Source organism: Parasteatoda tepidariorum, chromosome 5 (assembly GCF_982258835.1).
Source record: "Parasteatoda tepidariorum strain Cologne lab strain chromosome 5, Ptep-v5.0, whole genome shotgun sequence".
Lineage (NCBI taxonomy): Eukaryota > Metazoa > Arthropoda > Arachnida > Araneae > Theridiidae > Parasteatoda > Parasteatoda tepidariorum.
In genome coordinates, this window is record NC_141759.1 from 108,810,014 (window position 1) to 108,836,287 (window position 26,274).

Here is a 26,274-nt window from a genome sequence, read left to right on the forward strand (position 1 = left end):
ATTTTTTTTTAAATATTTTGAAATGTAAACGAGCGTCTCTTGTCTGAAAGCAAATTTTTATACCAGGAGAAGCTTCTTTCAACGTCTACTGATGTTATTGGTGCGTACTTGAAAAGGACGGTCACACTTACTGACAATTCTTCTTCAATTTGAAAAGATGTTGCTTCACCTGTTAATATCCTAAAAATTTTCTTCATTGTTTGGAAGCCAGTGTAATAATAAAAAATTATAAAAAATAATAAAAATTAGAAAAATTTAACAAAAAATTTAAAAAATGCTTTAAAATGCAAAATACGCCCCATAAAGAAAATGCCCTATAAATCTCAAAAAATGCTCTAAAGGACAAAAAATGTCCAAAAATGCAAAAAATGCAAATGTCATCAAAATCCGGGCCTTATTCATTACCATTGAATAAATGACACTATCTTTTAGATCCTTTACTTAACCATTGTGAGGAAGGCATTTTTAAAATGTTTCTATGCTTTGTTTAAATTTTCAGATACATGTTGCAGTGACACGCTTGAACAAAGTCCTTACATTTTACGTAATGAAAATATGGCACAAGTTCTCAGTCTTTAACACTAGATTTCCCAAGGAAGTCATTTTGACTGATTCAATTTCAATTAGAAAAACAATGACACAATTTCTTAGAATTTTGTGACTCTCTGTACAACATAAAATTTTTTTTATTGTTAATATTTACTAATTACTTGCTACATAACTGTAAATAACATAAAAAATTAATTTTAAACCAATTTCTGTACACATTAGTTATTCTTTCACAATTCAGTCATTTTGACTGCTTTTGGGCAATATAGGTAAATACCAAGTTTCCGTCTTTCTAGCGTTAAATGACATACAATTTTTTTAACAAATTCTCTTCATATAGTGATTAACTTTTAATGATATAATTGTTTCAGTTCTATAAATAATTAATGATTCATTTCATCAGGTTTTGTTTCATTTCTATGGTGATACGAAAGGGTTAGAGAAAAATCTAGTAGTTTGCCACACTTTTTCTGCACAACTGTTAACTTAGAATTATTTCTAATGATAAATACTTCTCCAGGAAATGAATTTTATCTTAAATAAAGGACAATATAGAGAAAAATCTTATTGTTTATTTGGAAACAGATTAGAATCCCTCCTCCCCTCTAAACTCTAATAAATAGGGTCTTTTTAACAATTTAAAAATATGATTAACAATTTCGATTTGCTCAGGCGGCCATATTTTGTAGTACTTCATTATAATTTATATCTTTGAACATCGGCATTTGTTGGTATCTATGTTACCGGCAAAGTTTGAAATCCGGCATTCTATAAAACATTGTATATAATGCCTAGAACTAGCTGGCAATGCGTGGAACGATTTATGCTTCAAACATTTCCTAGGCATTCTATAGAATGCCAAATGAGAAACCGGCAAAGTATAAAATACATCTCCGATTCGTTTCGTAATGCAATGAAATGTAATTCAAAACGTCATTCAAGCCTGTCATGTTGCTACAAGTAGGTTAATTTCTAGTTTTTTAAATGAAAATTTCGTTTCCCTTAATAAGAAGGGCATAAATTATGCTTCGTACAACTTTCATTTTTCTTTACGCATTTTGAATAAATTTTTTTAAATGGCACTCTCATTATTCTTTAAGAACAATATTTTTTTTAGAAATGCACATCATTTACATAATAACCTCATCAGGGCGTTTTTATTTCATACTTTGTCCTAAATAGCATTTGTCATTCTATAGAATGCCTGGGTATAACATACAATGCTTAGGGAAAGTATGCAATACATATCATATTTCATACCTTGCCTAAAAACGTCCGGCACTATATACAATGCCTAAACATTCTGTAGAATTCGTTTCATACTTTGCCGGTGGCATCTGTAACAGTGCTTAGAACTTCAAACACACGTTATAAATGTTCTTTTTTTCAAACTAGTTTAAAAACTTTTGAAAACATATAAATTATAACAATAAATTTCCAAAATATGAATTACAAATTATACTTAGTAATAGATCGCATGCATTAAAAGAGCTTTCGACTTTCTGATTTTTAAAAAAAAAAATTCTACGATATAATACAAATAGTTTTCTATCGTAAAAGTTTGATTTGTACCTGTTATTACTTAATTCTAGTGAAGAATACAAAGGGATTGAACAATGTATTTATCAAGGAAAACATTGTTTGCAGTTTTAAATGTAAATTAATATTTTTAAAATAATAACTTGAAATGATTTTTAATTCAATTCATATAATTAGCATAAGACGAATCAATTCTTATAAGAATAATTGATGACAGAGAAAATTAAGTCAGATTCTAAAAAAACTGAAGGTTATCTTTTTTTCTCCTTCTATAAATACAAAGTGAGTAAGATGTAATTTATTATGAAAATCGAGCCGTTCTTGAACAGCCGACTACTACTACAGAATTTACGACTACTAATATTCAACTACGTAGCCTTGTAATTTTGAGCCAATGCAGAAGACAAGGAGACTCCTGGATCAGTACCCCCAGAGGTATTGACTTGTTATGGGAACATGGAAGACTTTGCGACTCGACAGATTTAACGTGCATCAGTCATCATTTACTACACGGGAGTCTTCGGCCGGCTGGGAACGAACCCTCAAACTCTTGGACACGGGTCCAGTGCCCTACCAACCAGGCTATTTTGGCCTCTGGAATTACTATTATCAGATAATGATTTGGACTTAGGTTTAAGGCAAGGATAATGAGTAAATCTTTTTGTCTTACCTTTTTACCGTCGAGTTCGTGCGGCCCATTTGCTAAAACTTTATCTACACTGTCGGGGTCGGCGAAGGTTACAAATCCAAAACCTCTGAAAAACAAGAAATCAACACAATTACAAATCTGATATATTTCCGAAATGCTTTTCTAAGAAGCTAACTTTATGTTTAATAAAACTTATCTGACTAAATTCTATTGCTCAGACTATAAAAATAATGCTTAGCAACCGAAGATTCACATCTTAAGTTGCCTTAGCATAAAATTAAAAAAAAAATTATGAAGATTTACCTGTTTACTAATTTTATTCTACATTTTTAATGTTGTCGAATACGTTTATGAATTGTTTTATTTTGACTATTATTGAAAATTAAGCATAGAACTAGAAATGGTATTGTTGTACTCAGTGTTGAGTTAGTATTGAAGACCCAGTTATTACAGGGCCGTAATAATAACAAGCAGGGCCCCCGGGAGTTGAAATGTTTTAGGTCCCTATAACACGTCATACTGTTTAAATTTGAACAAAAAAAAATTTGGGATACATAAAATAAAGCATTTTTAAGATATGCAATAATTTTAAAAAACAAACTTAAACACATTTTTATCACCCCAAAGACTCAATGAATATAAAATAAAACAATTTTAAAGTATGCATAATTAGAAAAAAAATCGAGATGATAACCATTTGCAATCCTTAAATAATAAAATAATTTTCAAAACCAAGAAGCTAATTAAAATAATTAAAGTAAGAAACACAAGGTTTTTCAATTTATAACAAATGAAACAAATATAACAATATAAAAATATAACAAGTGAAAAAATTTAAAAATTATCAATTATTTCGTCAAACTATTTAAGTCAGCTATTAAAACATCTTTCAATGCACATCAGACCTAACCAGTTTAAAAAAGGTGCTGCTCCATACAGCTCTGCAAGTCCAAACTCTTTCAATTATTACTTTATTTAACTAATTTTAAATACTAAACACCTATGCCCCATGACTTTTTATTTTAACTCTTAATTAAATTTTATTTAACTTTTAACAGCAATTGATTTTACTCTCACCCTGAGACATTAACAAGAAAAACGAAACGCGCATCGAAACTTCTTACAATGATTTTAAAGCGCATGCGCGACTTATTACTTTCTCTCACAGTGTTGTATATTCATTATGAGTTACCGCAAGTGCACCGTATCGTTCAGCATTTGGTGCATCCTATTTCTGAAAACAAAATTAGCTTGCAAATCTAACATACTCGTATCCCAAAAGACACATTCGAATGCTTTATCAGAATCGGATGTAAATTATATGAAATGGAACAGAATCGGTTATAAATTATATGAAATGGAACAGAATCGGATATAAATTATATGAAATGGAACAGAATCGGATATAAATTATCTGAAATGGAACAGAATCGGATATAAATTATATGAAATGGAACAGAATCGGATATAAATTATATGAAATGGAACAGAATCGGATATAAATTATATGAAATGGAACAGAATCGGATATAAATTATATGAAATGGAACAGAATCGGATATAAATTATATGAAATGGAACAGAATCGGATATAAATTATATGAAATGGAACAGAATCGGATATAAATTATAAAATTATTTTACACAGTTTAAATTGAACTATTCTTATTGCACAACTAAAAACATACATGCATATTCCGTAATTGTTTAACAGTGTAACTTCAATTCCTCGATTGCAAACAAGCTTTTGGCGATAAAGAAAAAAGGAAGCAAAAATATTTACCGTATGGTGTGAATGAGCATGAGCTTGGTGTAAACTTTTTCGATCACGAGGTTTTAGATTTAACCCTTTAAGCAGTATTACGAAAGATTCTGGTATTTAGAAATGAAGTGTTCCTGTACACAGTTATGGAAGGAACAGAAAATGCCTTTAAAAAAGTAGACCAGTCTTCATTACACTCCACAAAGAATATTTTGAATGACCGCTTGTAATCTTTTTTTTAGTTTTAATTTGTAACTCGCGACACAAAAGTGTGTATCGCTTATTAATGGACACTTCGTGAAACGAAACGCTTTAAAACGCTGTCGAAACTTGTATGAATTAATGAAGACTTTTTTCCACCTCAAAACTCATCGTTCTACCTTCACTTAAATTTTTTTTTTTGTTATTTGCATACGTCAAAAATGTGTCGTGTAAAAAAAATAAATAAATAGTGTGTGGGATATTTGTCATACATTATGAATGATGACGGCTTTTCAAGTTTAAAAGAAACATTAAGGAAAAATACTTTGCTTTTTCTTTAAAATACGTAAACTTTCGTATCATTATTAATTACAATTTCGTTACTGTTAGCTATTTTAAATGAAGCAAAATATTTAGATGCAAGTGTGTATGTATGTGTATTTGTTCCTTTTACAAACCCGTAATTCTAAACTTACACGCACCAGATTTGGTGTACAGTAAGCCAAAAAAAAAATTCAACAAATAAACGGAGCACACAGAATAACATTTGATATAATTATCCAATCTTTACGTTCTAGGACTCAACCTTAATGATTTGAAAAGGAGTCACCTGGAATATGCTAAGTGCAGAGGATATTTTAAGTTAGGAAATCAGACACAAAAACGTACTTTTTCTGAATAAAGATACCTTTTTTTCGATGGACTTGGATTTCTGAACCCAAAAATGTAGGAAGTAGCCGCAATCTGGGAAATAGGGCCCCCATACAAAGTTCGGACCCCTTAATTTAAATTTTACCTTTTGCTTATTTCGCCATATCTCGAGAACGAGTGAGTTTTAGTAAGTTAAACTAATATTTTTTTTTCTGTTTTAATCATTTTAATGTTATGGATTGGAATGGAAATAGAAAAAGGCACCATATAACAAAAAATGAAAGTTTTGAAGTAGTATCAATTAAGCAAGATAATTGGTAGCAGAACTAAAAAATTAATTGTAATACTATGACATTAGATCTAAACAATGATTATAAAATTACTAGTGTTATTGGTTAGCATAGTTTCGGAAGACTCTCGTTTGGAGCAATTTGTGAGTTGGCACAAGAAGCTTTTTTAAGATTAGGACTTCAGACTTTCTTTTTGAAATGAAGTATTACCGTAAATATTTTCAATATCAACTTGGTAATAATTTGCCATAGGGGGCTTCTCTAATAGTTTGGCGATTTTTTTATCTCTATTCCCTCAAACGGTAATGAGTAAATTTACGACTCTAATTAATTAATTACTGTTTTTTAAAAATTCTCTATCTATTTGGAGGTTTTAGTCTTTATTACTTGGGAGATAATGGCAAAGTAGGTATTTTTTATACTCTCAGTCATGGAAAATACATGAGAAAACTGCTTGAATGTGGTAAATTCTGAATATTTTTAGTAGGCTTCGACACCATGATACTGAAAATTGTTAATCTTTATTTTGGTGGGTTGAAATTCTAAAAACGTGTTTTTCATAATTTAATAATATTAAATCATCGAAAAGGGGAACAAATAATGATAAATTAAAACATATGGGAATTATTTATCGCTATTAATTACGTCAGTCTTTCAGTTTCGTGCATTATTTCCCACTGTTGATTCAGTACCGATTTAATAATTATTGACTTTTTTTCAACCTGTACGAAGTGTGGACATTCAACTAGACAAAAAGTTTGTTTATGTGGCACTCTTCTAACTCAGAACCATCTAGCGTTCTTAAATTTGAACAGTAGGGTCAATTTTAGCACCCGAGCCTAAGAATGGTTGAAAAATTTCACTTAGATCGTTCGGGAAAAACGTTGAAAAAATGTAATTTTTTCACTGACTGCCATTGTTTCCATGTTTATTAGCCAATTACGATTACGATTAAATTAACATGCGATTCTGCCTTTTTTAAAATTATTTTAAAAATAACAACAATGATGTTTTATCGCGCCTATTAAAAAAACGAAGTTCATTAAAAGTTCATTTATTATTTTTCATTCGCTATGTCCGATAAACTCAAAGACCAACGTGAACGTAGCATCAGCAAGTTCATATTCCTAAAGTTATCTACAGCCAAGTGTTTATTGTGTTTATAATTTTATGCATAGTTTTTTACGGTAACAGAAATAAAAAAATATTATATACTGAAAAGCAAAGTTAATGGAGAAACAGTACTAATTCGCTTAAAAGAAACATAAAAAAAAATCGTTACACTATTATTGACGTGAATCATGCTTGACTAGTTTCGAAGATAATTATTTAAATAAAAAGAAGCTATGCACTAAAATGTGCAATTAATGAGTAATTACACTGCACAAAAAGTCTGTTTAATGTTTGGATAAAAAATGTTAGCTAGTGTGTCAGTATAAAATCGTTTTCTTACGCAGAAAAATACTTTATTTAAAATCAAACACTTGTTTTTATGCCGGTACATCCTGTTCCTTTAAAAAAAACGAATATCATTATTTGAGCAACCAAATAATCTATTTCAACGAATAAAGTCTGTTATTTTAATAAGAAAATTCGGTAAATTAGCTATGTGTACGACTGGTCAATTCTGGGTCACCTCATTGGGAGGTGAGGTACCACAGCTCTAGACTTTAACTGCCATGCGCATTGAAATAAGTGTGAAAATGTTTAAATTTCTACTGGCCCAACCGTATAAAAACGGTTTGGCAACTTAATATACCAAAAAATTTTATCAGGTGAAGCATGATTCGCAGTTTTAATTGTATAGCGCTCATAAACAACTGAGGATCAATAATCGTAAAAGGATTTGAGTCAGTTAATCAGAATCAATTTAATATCATTGTTATAAATTTATAGAGCACGTGACAACCTCATTAAAGTTCACTTTTTATATCTTTCCAAAAACACCTAGTTTAAAAAATATAAACTAAGTAAAATGGGTGTTATAACATAATGCAGTTATTAGTTAAGGAACAATTTTCACAAGTTTAAAAATCAGAATCAAATGGTAGGTCCATTTTTGAAACAAAAAAACTAATTTCAAGTTGTGTCCCTTTTCATAAACAGGCATTTCTAACTATGTCCGTTTTCAGATGCGTCCAGATTTAAAAAAGCCGCACTATAATAATTTTTGTTATAACAGAAATGTTTTCTTCGCAAAAGTTGATTCCCCCCTCTTACCCTTTTCCTTTTAAATGCGCATCGAATGAATTCAGACTCTCTTAATGAGCAAAAAATAACGAAAAAAAAAAAGATTTTCGGGAAGACATGAATATGGTTACTTACAAGACATTACATCTCTTCCAAAGGATTAAAAATCATTTTGCGAACCTGTTTTTCTCTCTTTCTAAATCTAATGATTTGGAAAGGATGGATAACATCGTGGAATAAAAACATTTTTTCCCCTCCTTTAATGATTAAAATAGCAAGATGTTTTTCAAACAAAAATAACATCTGTAAAAACTGCATTTTAATGAATAATGCTGCCGAACAAGTTGAGCTTTTGAAATGTTGAGGCATTTAAAATATTAGAGAAAAAGTTTATGAAACAATGAATATTTTGAAAACCATAATTATTTGAACTAATGTTTAGACTTATATTTAAAGAGGACAGGGTACGATAAAAGTTCAAATTTTTAGAACTTTTATAGTACCCTGTCTATACTATATATAGAATGAAAGTTTTGCAACACTATACTAAATTACTATATACTTTTTTTAACTTTTATGGCAAATCATTGTTTTTTACTACAAAATAGAACCTATAATAAATGAATGCTTCGATATTCACACAGTTTTTTGTTCCAAATTTAGTATAAAATGCTGCCAAACGAATGAAACAACGGTTCAGGTAAAATAATCAAACTCTTCAAAATTGTAAAAAAAAAAAAAAAAAAAAAATAGAAAAAAATAACACGTTTTCATTAGTGGGGAAATAAATAAACTTTTGCTGAATCTTTCCTTTTCCGTTTTGGTTACTAACGTCCAGATCACGTGGCTTTAACCCCCCTACGGTTTATGGCTAACTAGCTCATAAGTGCTGAAGGAAACTGCATCATCCACATTTTTGCAGAAAGGGTCGACCCACAGAGTATTTATGAATCAATCAAAAGATGTACAATTTTTAATTGAAAACAGGAAAAGTGTGAAGGTATCTGAATAAAATCCCCTCCAATTCAACCTCTCTATCTCAAGACTTTTCGATCAGTCTTACATCAGTGGACCGTGAAATGAAATGGTTGAGTTCTAAACACATACACACACTATTTTCACTGAATGTCCGCACCTTTAAAACATAGAAATAGATGCATGGATCTCTCGAAGGACAGAATCAATCAGCCTTTGAAATGGTCGAATACCTATATATACGGTCAAAAATAGAAATGCATCCACAGAAAATAAATTTTCTTCATATATATATATATATATATAAGTTCAAAATGAAGAATAAAACAAAGAAAAATAATAGATATATGAAAAAAGGGGGTGGGAAATAATAAGTAAAAAAATAACAAACAACATGTTATTTAAAAAAAAAGAAAAAGAAAAGAACTGGATTGTTAATAAAAAAACCGGAAAAATAGCCGGAAAAAAAAGATATAATCTTTTTTTCAGCCCACACGATTATATCCGCAAAACAGAGTGCTTTCTGATATTGTATCAATAAAGCCAAAGCAAAATTTATTAATACAATAGTGTGAGGAGCACTCAAAAATTTTTTTTATAAAATAACTACATAAAAATAGATCATAAAAAGTAAAAATAACATGTAAAAACAGATCATAAAATAAAATAAGAAAAGAAAAAACATTAAAAAGGGGGGACTATAAAGCGAGTAGCAAAATCATAACAACTTACATGGACGGATATTTTTCAAGAATGATTTATAAATGTTTTCGCAGAGAGATTGCCAGATTACAAAATATGAAAACAAAAGATGAAAACAAAAGCGCAAATTGAGTGTAACAAGAGGGTTTTAAAGTGTCGTTCTTACTGCACTGCTGAAGTGATTTGTTATTCTGAGTTTTGATTTGTTAGTTACCAAGGATGGGCCCGAAATGGATGTGCGCAAGGTAATATTATACTGGATAATTTTAAAAATTGATCATAAATAGTTTTAGAAAATAGATGTTTATTTAAGAAAAAATATAAAATAGAAAAGAGAAACATAAATTGCCTGCTTTGCAAATAATTTTAGCCGCGGATTTGCCCGATATGGATTAGCACATAGAAAAATTATTTAAATTATCAAAGAAAAAATTTTAATAGATAATTTTAACACGGATTTGCCCGAAATGGATTTGCACATGGAAAAATTAACAAAGAAAAAATTTTAGCAGATAATTTTAGCCACGGATTTGCCCGAAATGGATATAAATTGATAAAGAAATTTTTAGCAAGCAATTTTATCCACGGATTTGCCCGAAACGGATTTGCACATGGAAAAACTGTATAGATTTACAAGGGAAATTATTTAGCAAAGGAGTTTTTAGTAAATAATTCTAACCACGGATTTTCCCGAAATGGATTTGCACATGGAAAGATTAACAAAGAAAAAATTTTAGTACATAATTTTAGCCACGGATTTTCCCGAAATGGATTTGCACATGGAAAATTGTATAAATTAATAAAGAAATTTATAGCAAACAATTTTATCCACAGATGCGGATATAATCATGTGGGCTGAAGAAAAGATTATATCTTTTTTTTTCCGGTTTTTTTATTAACAATCCATTTTTTTTTAAATAACATGTTGTTTGTTATTTTTTTACTTATTATTTCCCACCCCCTTTTTTTCATATATATATTATTTTTCTTTGTTTTATTCTTCATTTTGAACTTATCTAATGAGTGCTGTTTACTTGCAGCTTAAGCGCAATAAATGATACTTATTGTTTTTCTTAACTTTCTTAGTGTTTTCTTGTATTTATTATATATATATATATATATATATATATATATATATATATATATATATATATATATATATATATATATACAGTCTCTGGCGAAATTATTGGCACTGTAAGATTCTATTTAAAATCTTAATTATCAAGTGATCATTAAGATTTTACATAGTAAGCTTTATGTTTTTACGCCACCGTCCGCCCTTGTTTATGTTCGAGTATCAATTGGTTAACATTGTAATGCAATACGTTAAAAATAAATACAAATAGGAAGTCTATAAATAATCTTTCGAATAAAAACCCTTTCACATGCATGTTTAAATATAACAGTATTGCCTATAAACCCGTGCAATATTAAAACACTACTGTGGGTCTAATAATTTGGTCTAATTATTATAATATCTATTATATATAATTCTCTTACGTGGCTCCCAAATTTTGGCTGTATTTCTTTTCCGTCGGTGGCAACGTTTGCTTTGTTTTGAAAATACCAAAGCATTCTGCCTTTTAATGATGTGTTTCTGATCTAATATATATAATTCTCTTACGTGGCTCCCAAATTTTGGCTGAAGTACTTTGTACAACTAAATAAGATTCTTTTCACAACAGTTAAATATTTACTTTATTTTCTTCATTCATAGAGAAAACAGTCGGCAAAGAATTCTGTTAGGTTAAAAAACATTTCGCTAAAAAAATAACGAATTCTAAAAGAAATAAAAATAAACAACATAAAAAATAAAAATGCTGTTGCCAGCCATAGAATTTTTTGAATGTTAACTTAGCAACATAAATCAAAATGACATAGAAGCGCAACTAGATCAAAATTATGATACCTGAGCGCTTGACGTAACAAATCCTTCAATTCTAAAAGTGTTGTATCGCCAATTGCTCAAATTAACAATTGTGTTCTTAAAGAAATTCTATAAAAAGTTTTAAATCAACAACCTACTTCTACAACTGCTTCTTGAAGAACTTGGCTCATTGATTAAAAATATTGCTTTAATTTTACAGTACTAACTTTACATCTACTTTCATTATTGCTATGACCCTCTTTCATTACATTTTACAACTTCATGCTAAATTTGAGGACGTGGTTGAATACTGATTCATGCTAAATTTGAGGTTTTGCGGTTGAATACTGACATTTAGAAATGTGTACATAAAAAAATAGTATTTAGAGGTTAAGAGTTGCCTCAGAAAAATTTGAATTGTTGACATTGAACTTAACAATGGAAACAATCGTTTTTGTGAAAAATTGAATTGTATTGTTGACATCAAAACTAAAAATATTGTGTTTCAACTTAACAATACTACCTTAATTTATACTTTAGAATTGATTCCGAGAAATTTGAATTGTTAGCAATGACTTAAACAAAAAGTTTTATTTTAACTGACAAATACTATATTATAATTTTAACTTTTTCTATGACTATACTCATTTTCTTACTCTTTCCTTTGTTTTTTATACATTTTATATTTTTGTGATAAAATAAAAAAACTTATAGTTGTTCTGCTTCTGAACACTGATGAAAACACAAAATGATGGGCTACATCAACAATCAAAAATATATACATTTATTTTACAAATTCCATATTATTAAGGTGGCGCCCTTCAGAGAATTAAAAATACAAAATTATCTTCATCAAAGCCGATGCTTTACATCCGGCGTTCAGTGGCAGACTACTATTTCATATTGTTTTACAACACATGGCTTTAGCCCTCTGGTGGGAAAGACTTTAAAATAAAACTTACAACAGTTACTTTTCTCAACAACTGAAATTTAGAATAGTGTGATTAAGAAAAATATGTGAACTGTTTGCAATTCCAAATTAATATTGAAATGTACAGGTTTGGAATTTTCTACAGTGAAAAGTTTTCGGAACTTCAGTATTCAATAAAGTATACAAAAACTAGACGTTATGAACGTATCCAATGAGCGAGCAAAGCGAGCATTGGATTGCGAAGCAATCCGAAATGAACTGTGAAAGCAGTTCCGGTGGTTGGTGAGCGCCAGCGAGCAGGGGGCGAAGCCTCCTAGTACCAATATAATACCTAATATAATAAATATTCTCCATTTATATGACACATCGTCTAATTTAATAAATTGATACGAGAACGTAAACAAGTGCAAACCGGTTTCAGTCTCGTAAAAACGTTAAAATTGTATAGTATCACCTGATAATTAAGAACTTGCATAGAATCTTATTGTGCGTCATATATATATATATATAATGAAATATTTTTGAAATATATTTTGATATTATAATGAAATATTTTTGAAAATTATTTGAAATTTAAAAAATTGAAAATCCGGAAGACAAAATAAGGAAAATATATAATCTTGTTATCAGCTCACACGATTATATCAGCAAAAACAGTGCTTCCCTAAACATTGTATTGATATAGCCAAAGAAAAAAAAACATCAATACAATAGTGAGAGGAGCACCGAAACAAAAATGGAAACGAAAATGGATTGAATTAAGCAAAAAATGCAGAATAGAAGATATCAAGCAAAAAAATAGAAACTCAAAGAAAATACAAAAAAAAAGAAGAAAAAATACGCAAAAGGTTACATATAAAGCGAATACATTTCCACTTACCGGCATCTTTCAAAAATTTTTTATAATACTTTCATAACAAATTTGGCAGATTACAGAATATGAAAATAGAAGCGTAAATAGAGGATAATGGGATAAATTTATGGCGCGTTCGTACTGAAGTACCGAGGAGAGTTTGATTTGTTAGTTACCTTGGATAGTCCCTAAGCTGAAGGTGCGAAAAGTAATAATATTATACTGAATATATCTGCGTATGGAGCGCTCGTGTTCCAATGAGGTGAACCGGGTTCGAATCCCAGCGATGGCTGATCGATTTCAACACCCGACTCGCACCGACCACAGCGTGAAATATCCTCAGTGGTAGACAAATTATGGGTTTGAGTCTCTTTGCCGTCAGGCTAACAGTGGGAGGTTTTCGTGGTTTTCCACTCCAGGTAACGAAAAGGTGGATTAGTTCGATTAAAAAGTCCTCCACGAAGGCAACATTTCCCCCCATACTTGATCCAGGAGTTTCCTTGTTTTCTGGATTGGGTTCAAAATTACGTGGCAACGCAATTGAACATTAGTTGTCGTAAACACGAAATGAGGAAGGCTGTTCAACGGCAATTTGGAAAATAAAATATGAAATTAATAAGGTTGTAGTTCAATAACAAAATTTTAATCTTGAAGATTATATCGAAATTTTTAACATTTAATGAAAAAGATTTTTTAATTTTAAAAAATTCCTTATCAAATTTTAGAAGATTTTTATCAAAGAGTTTGCCTGAATTGGATTTACTTTATGTAAAAGTATAAATTTTATTCACAAAAGAAGTTTATTAAATTTATTAATAATTATGATAAACATTTAGCTCAACGATTTCATATAAAATTTAATTACATTAGTTGGATATTCATTAATTTTTACCAAATTTTGGAATAGTTCGTTTATTTGTTTTTTCGATAAATAAATATTACTACATATTCTTTTAATTCTATTAATATTACTACAGATTCTTTTAATTCTATTATTGATTAAAAATGGTAATCATATAAATGTTTTCGACGCATTATAATTCCATGAAATTAGTTTATTCATATTAAATTTAAAATAATTTCTTCTATTGTATAAATCAACAAAGCAGATACTTTCTTCTTTTAAAATACCAAAGTACAAAAAAATTAAAATTAATATTTTCGTCTAGTTTAGAAAGCAAGATTAATACCTCGGAATAAATATTATTTAAAAAAATTGAAATAGAGTTAATTTAATTTTGATTAAAAATTTCTGAGATCGGTTGATTATTAGTGGTAATCTAAGAAAAATCTTCTTTCATAATATTATAAATAATCTAAGTAGTTAGTGAAAATGGTGCCAGGTTTAGTTAAGTAAGTATTAGACCCACCAAGTGATTGTTCTAAATTCAGAATGAATTTCAGGAAATTTTGGACTTATAATTAAGTACGTTATATATTATTAGATTTAATTTTATCTTATAAAATATTATATCTCCTTTTTATGAAGCATGTTAAACTTGCCCCAATATTGACAAAAGACATATAATTCAAATTAATGATAGCTGTAAATCTGGTTGTAAAATTAATAATGTTATTTACAAAGTTAACCTACTGTTTTTGTAATATGATACTTGTTGGACTAATTAGTTGTAGTTCTTAGAATAAATCAACATCATTCATATATAAACAGTAATTAAATTATCAATAACCTAGAATTGATTCATTTTAGAGTACATGATTTAGTATTGTTAGAAAATGATTTAGTATTGTTTAGTATTGTTAAAACTAATATTAGATATAGTAGAAGATATTGATTTAAGACTGCAAAAAGAAAATTATTACATGCTTTTATTCAAAACAATTTTGATATATGGGCTAAACAGTACCTTCTCACATATACAGATTAACTTTAACTCTTCAATTTACTCACTTTTCATATTAAAGGTAAGTGTGTAAATCAAGGTAAACGGAGGATTAGGATGTCATAAAAACTCTCGTAATAGTGACTAATTAAATGAAAATTTAATTTCTAATAAGGAAAAAGCTTCAAAAAACATTACAATATTAAACCAATAAAAGATTTTGCTTTTAACCTTAAACATAATGATATCTATAAACTTTAAGATCTTAGAGCAATTTTTTTTTTACTAATTTACACTTCCAAATTCATTGTTTCGATCTTGTGATTAAGCCAAAATGAGTAAAATTTTACCAAATAAAAAGAAAAATTTAGATAACTTATATTTTGCTATTTCCTTTCAAAAATCACTATTTCATATGTTTAAATTTCATAATACATTTGAAAATTTAAAAAAAAAATGTTCCCAGTAAGAGATTTTAACATAATTAAAAGCTATAAATATAATAAATCTTTTGGTAGAACTATTTTAATTGAAATGCTATCAGCAGAAATTTAGGGAAAATTAATATATCCGATTATGAATGTCACTTTGATGAAAAGAAATATTTTCAATTTGTTGATTAACACCATAAATATATTATTACTTGTAGTTTAAATATTATAGAAAATCTAGAACTTAAAAATTTAATTTTATAAGACGCAAAATTTAGATCTATTTACTAAATATCAATTAACTAAATATCTATTTACTAAATATCAATTAATGAAATTCTAAAATACCTTCTTAATGATCTCAATAATTTTTGTTTAAAGATGCGAAATAGATTCTCTTTATCCTTAGGTATGTTAACTGAACGGAAATGGGCTGTTTATTATTACTTCGAAAACTTTATTTTTAATAATAAGGAAAATTTAAATAACAGTAACAATTCAACAAATTTTCCTAAAATTATTTATTATTATTCAAACAATCTATTATTTAAACAACTACAAAAAATTTCGTAGCTAGCCCCATAGACAAAGCTAGCAATAATTTTAGTATCTTATGCAAAAAATTCAGGAGTTAGAAATAATAAAAATTTTAAGCTTAGTAATTTAAATTTTACTATTATCATCAAACAGTTTTTAGCTTTATATGAAAAGTAAGAAATTAAAAATATTAATATATAATTTCCGTACTTAATTATCAGTTCAAAATTTCATTAAATTCCTATTAAGTTTAGAACAATCACTTTTGGGTCTAATACTTACCTAATTAAACTTGGCATATTTTTCTCTAACTACTTAAATAAAATTATTAACCATATTACTAAAGAAGGTTTTTCTTGGATTATCATTAATAATCAAGCTATTTTAGAATTATTAAGCGAAATAAAATTTATTTTTATTGCGATTTTTGATTTCAGTAATCTCTTCAATAGTATACTCTTTTCTAAACTAAAATATGCTCTTTTGAGTTATTATGATTATAAAAATATCCTCAACTGCGATTTAGATTACTTGGGAAATTCTAACTAACAATTTCCCTTTAATCTTTACAACGAAAAACATATTTTTGTTCGAATCGATGGAATACCAGAAGAATCTAATTTTTCATCACTTTTAGCTAACTTATTTTTACACTATTTTGAAAAAAAATTATTTATACTCTTAATATTAAATTTGTTTTTAGAGTTATTGCTGATTTAATTATTTTTAATTTTCAAAATTTTGCAATTTTGTAAAATAATATTTACCTCGAAGAATTAATTTTACTTCGTAATAATGACGATAATGTTAGTTTCAATATTTTAGATTTAATTAAAAAAGAAGAAATCGTCTGCATTGTTGATTTATACGATAAAAGAAATTATTTTAAATTTAATGTAATTACTCGGAATTTTAATACTTCCAAAAACATTTATTTAAACGCCATTTTTAATCAAATGAATAGAATTAAGAGAATTTGTAGCAACGTTTATTTATGAACGACAAACTATTCCAAAATTTTATTCAAAAACAAACAAACAATGGATATCTAACTAATGTAATTAAATTCCATATAAAATCATTGAGTTAATCGCATTTTATAATTATTAATAAACTTATTAAAAATTGCTTTGTTAACTAAATTTTAATTTTTAACATGTGCAAATTCGATTCGGTGAAATTTGTGGACAAAAATCTTATAATAAAGAATATAGTAAAGAATATTTTTTAAGTAAAATTTTTATCATTGATTGTTAATAATTTCTATTTAATCATGAAGATTTAAATTTTATAATTAAAATTCAACCTTATAATAATTATTATTATAAACTTTGAATCATCCAGTATAATATTTTTATTTTGTGCAAATCCAGCTTAGTGACAACCCAAGGTAACTAACAAATCAAACGCGCTTCAGTACTTCAGTAAGAAAGTGCCATAAAATGATTCCATTCCATTCCATTTACACTTTTATTTTCATATTTTGTAATCTGTCAAACTTGTTACGAAAATATTTTAATTCATTTTTGAAAGATACCGGTAAGTGGAAATGTATTCGCTACTCCCTTTATATGGGTGATTCTTAAGAAACATGACCATTCGGACCAAAAAATTTCTTTATATTTAAAGTCTTCAAAACAATCTAAAATTTTTTTTCTATGTTTATTTAGTTACATTTATTAATATCTTACAGACAGCAGCGTAGTTTATTGACATTTGCTCAAGAAAAAAATAAAATAGAAATTCACCACATTTTGAATGCCAGGAAAATGACATATTAGCTTAGAAGTTTGAAAAAACAGTCATTTTAAGCTATTAGTAAGTAACAAAACCTAATCCTTTAGTTAATGTTATATGGACCATGAATAACTTAAATTAATTCTTTTATCTACTGTTGAAGGAATAAAAAAATTTTTTGTTGATATGTACAGAATAAAATTGTGTAAAATAATCAATCATTAAAAAATAAATAACTTTGATTACATTCAATCTTATTACAATCATACATAAACTTGGTATTAGGTTGATATTTGCTTTCTTTCTTTGCAGTATTAGCAGTTAAAAAAAATTTCTGGTAACACTTCAATGTCCTGGCATTCATAACCCAGGAAAATGACAGCCAGGATAATGACAAATTCGCCATTTTATAGCATATAACTTTGTTTTAATTTAATATTTCGGCCTAAGACGTTTACATTCTGCAGAAAACAACAGGATTTCTTAAAATAACTAAGATAAATCTATGTAGTTTTTGTTATTAATGATTTCAAGAAGCCAGGAAAATGACAACACAAAAACCTACTCACCTTGAAAAATTTTTTGAAATAGATTTTGAACCAGAAAATTTGTTCTTTATTCATGAAACAAGACATGTTCATATAGGAGGGTATCTAATCAATCTATTAACATACGATATTGATTGCTGGCTCTATCTATTTTGGTTATAAACCAATAAATAAAAGTAGCCAGGAAAATGACAGATTTTCTTGTGACAAACAAATTATTGACAGAAAAAATTATTTTCATCGAAGTTTTTTTAAAATAATACCCTCTGCGTATATTCTAGAAATGCTTACACCGGTTGAAGTAAAAAAATTAGATATTTAAAAATTTATGGGAGTATTATTGAAAACATTGTTTGTGACATGCCAGAAACATAAAATTTTGAAGTTCAATTTAATTTTTTAAATATACAAAACAGTCGATGCTAGTACTAGGTTATTTTAAAATGCTAACAGCAATGCTATTCATTAAATATTTTTAAAAAAAAGTTCTTTTAGTAGTATAGTATTAGATCTTGGTCCAAGTGACTGTAAATTGTCATATTTCGTAAGAATAACCCATATATAACATTTTGTGTTTTATTCTTTATTTTCTGGAGTTTTATTTTCTATTATTATTATTATTATTATTTTTTTTTTTTTTTTGATTAATATGTTTCATCTTGCATTTTTACTTAAGTTGTTCTATTTTGGTTTCAATTCTTTTAAGTTTCTTCACACTAATGTATTGATATAATTTACTTTGGCTATATCAATACAATGTTTAGGAAGCACTTTTTTTACCCGTTATAATCACGTGAACTGATGACGAGATGATATATTTTCCTTATTTTGTTTTCCGGCTTTTCAACGTTTTAATTTTTTTTTTAATTTTTTAAAATTACTTTATATTTTTTTTAAAAAAAATATTTTCTTTTAATATTTTTTTTCTTTTTCATTTTTAAATATATTTTATGTTTTCTCTATATTTTTAAGTTATTTTATGAGTTCTATGTATTCTCGTATGTATAAATTATACTTCCATATAATTTATACAAAGTTATATACAAACTACGTTAAAAATTTCCGACCGTATAAATGTGTTAGATTATTTTTCCCTATGCAATTCTCAAATGTTAAACAATGTTATAACTATTAATTTTAAAATCTGGTAAATTTAGATTTGCTTTCGACGAAACTTCGCACAGTATAAAATCATGCATGAACATCATTAAACCTGGGACAAGACCTTGAGTGGACAATAGGGTCTTTATCGTAAATATTAAAATTTTTTGAGAAACTCATATGTTTAAATGTCTTGCGGACAAAAATTCAACTAATTAAAGTCTTAAGAAAAGATCAACTGTACTTTTATTACAAAACGAAAAATTCCTCGTTAACCTTGTTAAGTATATTTTGAGGTAGTTCTAACTTTCGATGCAATTTTTCTAAGCTTGGAAAAGAACTTTTCAAAACTATATAGCCTTAATAGCCTCAATTTATCTCAATAATTATAAAAAAAAAGTTTAAAAAAATTAAAAACAAATAAAGTTCAAAAAATATTTAAATTTACAATTATTATAAAATTTTAAAAGATACATAAATACAGTATGTTATTAACAAAATCTTTTACTTCAAAAATTTATTTTTAAGAACATTTCTTAAATCTTTATTTTCTGTCTGCAATTTATATATTTGTAGACGAAGCAATTATAATATTTTTTTCCTTTTGTGGTGTATGAATTTCGTACCTAAAAATGTACATTTGTTGATTTAAATCATACTGAATGTTGTTTTTAAAAATAATATTATTTACTTTGTTTTTGTGGCCGGTGTAACAAATAACACACGTTTCTGGATGGAAAATTATAGTTTGAAATAATTCTTTCTTTCCTTTTAATTTCTTTTTAAAGAGCAACGGAAATTTATTGTCTCTTTTTTACCAGTTACTCCCTCTTACTCTTGTCTTATGAAGTAACCTTAGAAAGATCGTAAAAATATACAGTTTAAAATACATTAAATAGACATATTTTTTCAGCTATGAAATTCTAAATCATTTATTTTAAACACCACGATTTGAAATAATTGCAAATAATAAATATTGATTCGCCAATTTAATATTATCAGATTTCGTCACTTACATTTTCGATATTTTGCAAAAAAAAAAAAAAAAAAAGAAATTTTCTTTCTATTAAAAAAAAGTTTTGACTCTTAAGCAAAATGGCTGTAAGTAACGAAGGAAACTTTAAAGGAACGACGCGTTATAACGTGGATTTTCAGCAAGCATTTCCAAAAAGCGGTTTTGATAAGATATCGTTTTTTCCCCGTAATACCTAAATTGTATGGAAAGTTTAAAAATAACTCAATTAGCTTTTTATACCTCTCTTGATAATTTGATATCTTTGTAAGTAGACAGTTTTACTATTCCATAAACAGTCGACTCTCGATAAAACGACCTTCGTTTCCCGGTAACGATATAACGCGAATTCTTTATATCGAGAGTGCACGAATAAAACCGTGTATAATAATTCTTAGCTAAAAACAGCTCATTTTAACACAGCAATGCCTCATTTCAAGAAGAATTTGGTAGTAACGCAAATTTTTTTTAACATTAATATTTACAAAAAAGAACCTTTAAGAAAAAAGGTGAAAAATGCATTAAACTAATATGCTGGTTCAGTTCTGCTAGTTTGGACATACCGTAAACCGGGGCGAGTCTACCCATTTTTTCAGCTTGTCAACTTTCAAGTGGTCAAACTTTTGTAAATATTAAAGAAAAAAGGCTTTTAATAGGTGTTTCGGAATCGCTATTTATCCCTTTTTAAAGCTGTGAAATCGATTTTGGAAAATATTAACAATTACGCTGTTACTGTATATTTTCATAGAACTGCTGACGAATCTCTCGTATGGGGCGAGTCTACCCATTCTACTAAAATGAATGTTAACATTGTAAATAATCAAATTTTACTATTAAATTGTTATTTTAGTTACTATATAGGATATTTATGAAGTAAAATTCATAACTTTATTACATATTCCATTTTTTTATTCATAAAATAACACAAATTGAGTATTTGATCGATTATCACATTTTGATCACAGTTTTGTTTTTATAATCATTAACATTATAAAATAAAATTTTTTTCTGATTATTGCTGATAAAAATAAATTAAAATTAATATAAATTTACAATTAAATAATTAATAAATAATAATAATTAAAGATTATTAACAAAATCGAAATTCAAGCATTGGGAATCATGAAAAATTCTTTTCCCATTCTTTTGGGAGGTAATAATAATTTATAAATAATAATTTATTTAACTTGCATTAAATGAAAAAAGTTAATTTTGTAATATAAAAATTGAAAAAATAGGTAAAATAAACATATTTTATATTTACATTTATATTTAACCTATAAATTTTCTTATTAATGATAAATTTATCAATGAAGAATTAAAATAATATACTCAAATTCATTTAAAATGACTTAATTTTAATATAAACAAAGTTCTAAATTATATTATTATGCTTTATTAAAACTAAATACGAATGGGTAGACTCGCCCCGCGAATTCTGGCTTTTTGTTTACAACAGCAAAACTTACATTCTTTTTGGTTTTTTTTCATATAAAATTAATTAATCTTAGTCTTAGATAAGTTTATCACTTAACCAAAGTGAAAATAGTAATATTAATAATATACTTACGGAGCACCAACTAAAAGTTTGCTGATTTTCAATACAAATCTCTCAAAAGACGTTTGAACAGGTCGGTTAAAAAGACACCAAATAAATAAAAAAGGATAAAACTACTAGAGCGGCATCTTCCTTAGAGTCTGAACTAAGTCCTCCGTCGATAAAATTTTTTTTATTTGCAATTTAAAATAGTGAAAATTAAATAAAACTAAAATGGGTAGACTCGCCCCTGGATGGGTAGACTCGCCCCGGTTTACGGTACAGTCCGCAAAAAAAAAAAGATATCACCCTGAATAACTTTCGTTCTAATGATCCGATTTTCACGAACTAAGTGTCAATCTTAATGGTTCCTGGGGGTGACCTCAAATATGCTAATTAATTAGTGCTAACTATTAATTAAGTTACGAAATCAGACACAAAAACGTACTTTCTCTGAATAAACATATATTTTTTTTTACATATTTGGAATCTAGACACTTGAATTAGGGGGGGTAGACAAAATTTTAAAACAATTGGGTCGTAAATTGGGTTGCAATAAAGGTTTATATATTTGGCGATAGTCCAGAAAACCGCCAAAAAAAGTCGCCTGCGCAAATAAATATTTTAAGATAACCCTTGACTGATTCAAAAGAGAAACGCTTAATTTTACTAGGTTGCTAGGCAACCAATTTCTGACTGTAAAAAAATTGAAATAATGTTTTGTGATTGCTCTGAGAGGTTTAATTAATAGTTAATAGAAAACACCTCGAAGTTTCTAGGCAATAGACAGTTTTTAAGTTCATTTATGTCCAAAAAGCAAAAACAATAAATAAATAAATAAAATAAAAAATTATTTTAATCTCTTTTGAAAAGAAAATTTGAATCGATTTATAAGTTTTCAGAATTTAAATACATGAACTTTTTATCTGATATTATTTAGATTATGCTATTTTTGCTATGTTTATTCGAGGATTTCATACTAAAATCAAATTAACATAACTTATAATAGCTATATACAAAATTTTAGGGATAATGATTTTTACAGCTTTAATCGAGTCTTCTAGGCATGAAAGTTTGAAGAAAAAAAAAGTGCATGAAAAATAAAATGTAGATTGTATAGTAATTCTAATGCACATTCACAAGGTTTTCTGTAATTTACGATTTCTTTTTTCTATAACTCAATGAATTGCTGAATGTTTAGTGGCATTTTAAAAACATTGAAATATGTTATGTTTAAGAATAAGATATTGAAATAATATGTTGCATATTGTATGATTCATTGTTTAAAAAATTGCTTCATTTTGCTAGATATTTACGTTACATGGTTTTCTTTGGATAAAGATGATTAGCAAATAGCATCCACATGTTTCGATACATTCTGAAACTTACGTTCGCAAATTCACCATAAAATGTCGCACAGCATATTCTTCAATTACGATAAGCTACATTTACCACCAAATACTGCTACTATGATTATTTTTGTTATATACAGTCGGACCCCGATTTAACGAATTCATCGGGACCGGAAATTTTATTCGTTAAATCGGGATCATTCGTAAAATCGGGGTTCAAAAAAAATTGTTTTTTTTAAACATATGTATTATTAAAAATTACTAGTTTTAAACGACTATCAAAGATTAGAAAGGAATTTCCTGTTTGACTCATAGCCCACGTGACAAACCCCCGGAAAATGACCTTGCAAGTGTAATATGTCTTATTAACTCTGCCCACCTCCCCAAGACGAATTTTGTTTTTCCCTGTTGCGGTCGTTTCTTTTGTTTGGGACGAATATGCACTTTTTCTATTTTATTCCTCCCAGGAAAGATTTTTTTCCCTTTAGAATCTGCCAATTACAAAAAAATGCAATATTTTTCTGATCAAAATTAATGAAAAATATTTTTTCCGGATGCTGAAATAATTCGTTAATTCGAGGTTAATTATTCGTTAATTAGGGGTTTTCGACTCTGTTTTTGCAGGGGTTGAAAAAAAATTCGTTAAATCGCGAAATTCGTTAAATAGGGGTTCGCTAAATCGGGGTTCAACTGTATATATATATATATATATATATATATATATATATATATATATATCTGATATGATACTCTCTTTTTAAACAGAGCTCGTAAGGCCCTTAAGATACTGAAATGGGGGCACGAAAACTTAAAAGATTTTTTTTTCCTAATGCCCGCCTGTGTTAACATCAGTCAATTCAGGCATCTACAGGGCGACAGATATCTGTGTGGCCTAAGGATTCCTAACGAGCATCAAACATTCTCAAAATTAAGTGTTCATTCACTGGAAAATTTAGTGTTTATTCAATTTAAGAACTGTTCCTTCACTTGGTTATCTTACTACTTATTATTTAAACCACCAAAAGCTTAAAACAATATTATGTAAGTTATCTAATTTTTTTTTACATAATTTGCATTTAATAACAAATATGTCGACATGCATTTAATAACAAATACGTCATTTAGCTAAAATTACAAATTTTGAAATTTTTATGATTTTTTTTTAAAGACAAGCTAAGCTTAAGTATTCCTTCACTGGTTAGTTTACCCTATAAGATTTTGAGAAATTTGCGATGTTGTGAGAGATGCTTAAAAATGTTTACTGCGTATTTTTATTAATATTTATAAAATATATATTCAAGAAATTGATGAATATTTTATTCCAAATTTATTCATTCGTATGTATATTATTGAAATTTTATCAGTTATTGAGAAAAAAAAATAAAAAATAATCGCATTAAAGAAGCACAATCTGTTGTATAATCATATTCTATCAGAAGCATGCTTTTATAAAACTCCACATTCTCTGAATAAAATGTATTTTATTCAATAAAATGTTTTATTCAAATTTCTTTACTAAATTGCAAATAGAATTTTAGACGACTAAAGAAGAAACATCGTATTTTATAGCTTAAAAAAATAAAAATGAAAAGATAAGCAAACGATTATTAGCGAAAAAAATATGAATGAAATTTTATGCTAAGCGCGCGAAGTCAAGTTCCTTGTAAGTTTATCACATTTTAATATTAATCGCCCCATTAAATCATTTCTTCATTGTCGCCAAATTATTTTTTTAAAAATAATTCATTTTAATTTTTCTCAGCTTCTAATAAATAAAAACAGTTGAAACTTTAGATTTTTCAATTGAAAAATATGTAGATTAATATGGTATAAAAAAATTCATACCTTATAATTCAAAAATTTTTCATCCTTAATTTAATTAAATAATAAAAAATAATTAACAATTATTAAAAATTATTTTTTTCGTGAAATTATCTTTGGGTAAATGAGTTTTATGACTGGGTGAAATTTTCTTTGAATTGCTTTATTAGTTTTTAAAATATGACTAAAAACGTAAAAAGTGAAATTAACATTAAGGGGTACGAACTTTGGATCGCTCTCCTGACCAAACTATGGGGACCATATTTCCCAGATTGCGGCTACCCCCTATATTTTGAAGATTAATAATCCAAATATGTAAGAAAAAATATATGTTTATTCAGAGAAAGTACGTTTTTGTGTCTGATTTCGTAACTTAATTAATAGTTAGCACTAATTAATTAGCATATTTGAGGTCACCCCCAGGAACCATTAAGATTAACACTTAGTTCGTGAAAATCCGATCATTAGAACGAAAGTTATTCAGGGTGATATCTTTTTTTTTTTGCCGACTGTACATAAAGAAAACTGCGAAGACAGTATGATTAAACTCGAAAAACATTTTATTATCACAAAAAAGATTGACGAAAAGACAAGAAAATATATGATTTATAAATGTAATGCATCTTTTGAAAAGAGAAAGTTTTCCAGATTATGAATTACACAGATTATTAAATTTAGTCGCTCTCGTCATTCAAGGTGTTAAACATTTATTGCGCGTTAACAATAAAGTAAATATTTTTTTTTTCTTAATCAGATTGTACTACTAAACAATATGTTATAAAGTCTGTCAAATCCTTATTGTCACAAACATTTATTTCTTGACAGCCAGTACTCGAGCAACCATACATTCCCTGGCCAAATTATTAGACGCATTATAAGATTCTGTGTAAAATCTTAATGGTCAGGTGATACTCTCTATACAGCTTTATCGTTCTTACGAGACTTTTTACACTTGTTTACGTTAGTGTAGCAATTAGTTAGCATTTGTAATGCAATACGTTAAAAATAAATACAAATAGGAAATATATAAAAAATCTCTTGAATAAAAACACATTACATATATGTTTAAATATAAAAGCATTGCCTATAAACTCATGCAAAACACGCAATCGGTAAAAAATACTACAGTGGGACTAATAATTTGATCTAATTATTATAATATCTATATTATATAAAACGCTAATACGTACGT

General features: G+C 27.5%; 1 protein-coding gene across 6 annotated transcripts in view; it reads right to left on the reverse strand.

Moving 5' to 3' along the window:
• The window catches only part of LOC107445073 (RNA-binding protein Musashi homolog 2), a 184,054-nt gene that overhangs the window by 78,548 nt on the left and 79,232 nt on the right, over window positions 1-26,274 (reverse strand). For all 6 annotated transcript variants that reach the window (XM_087164759.1, XM_087164756.1, XM_087164758.1 and 3 more), the window contains one exon: window positions 2,759-2,843. In XM_087164759.1, the coding sequence (XP_087020885.1) occupies window positions 2,759-2,843 (85 nt within the window). The remainder of the gene's footprint in view (window positions 1-2,758; window positions 2,844-26,274) is intronic.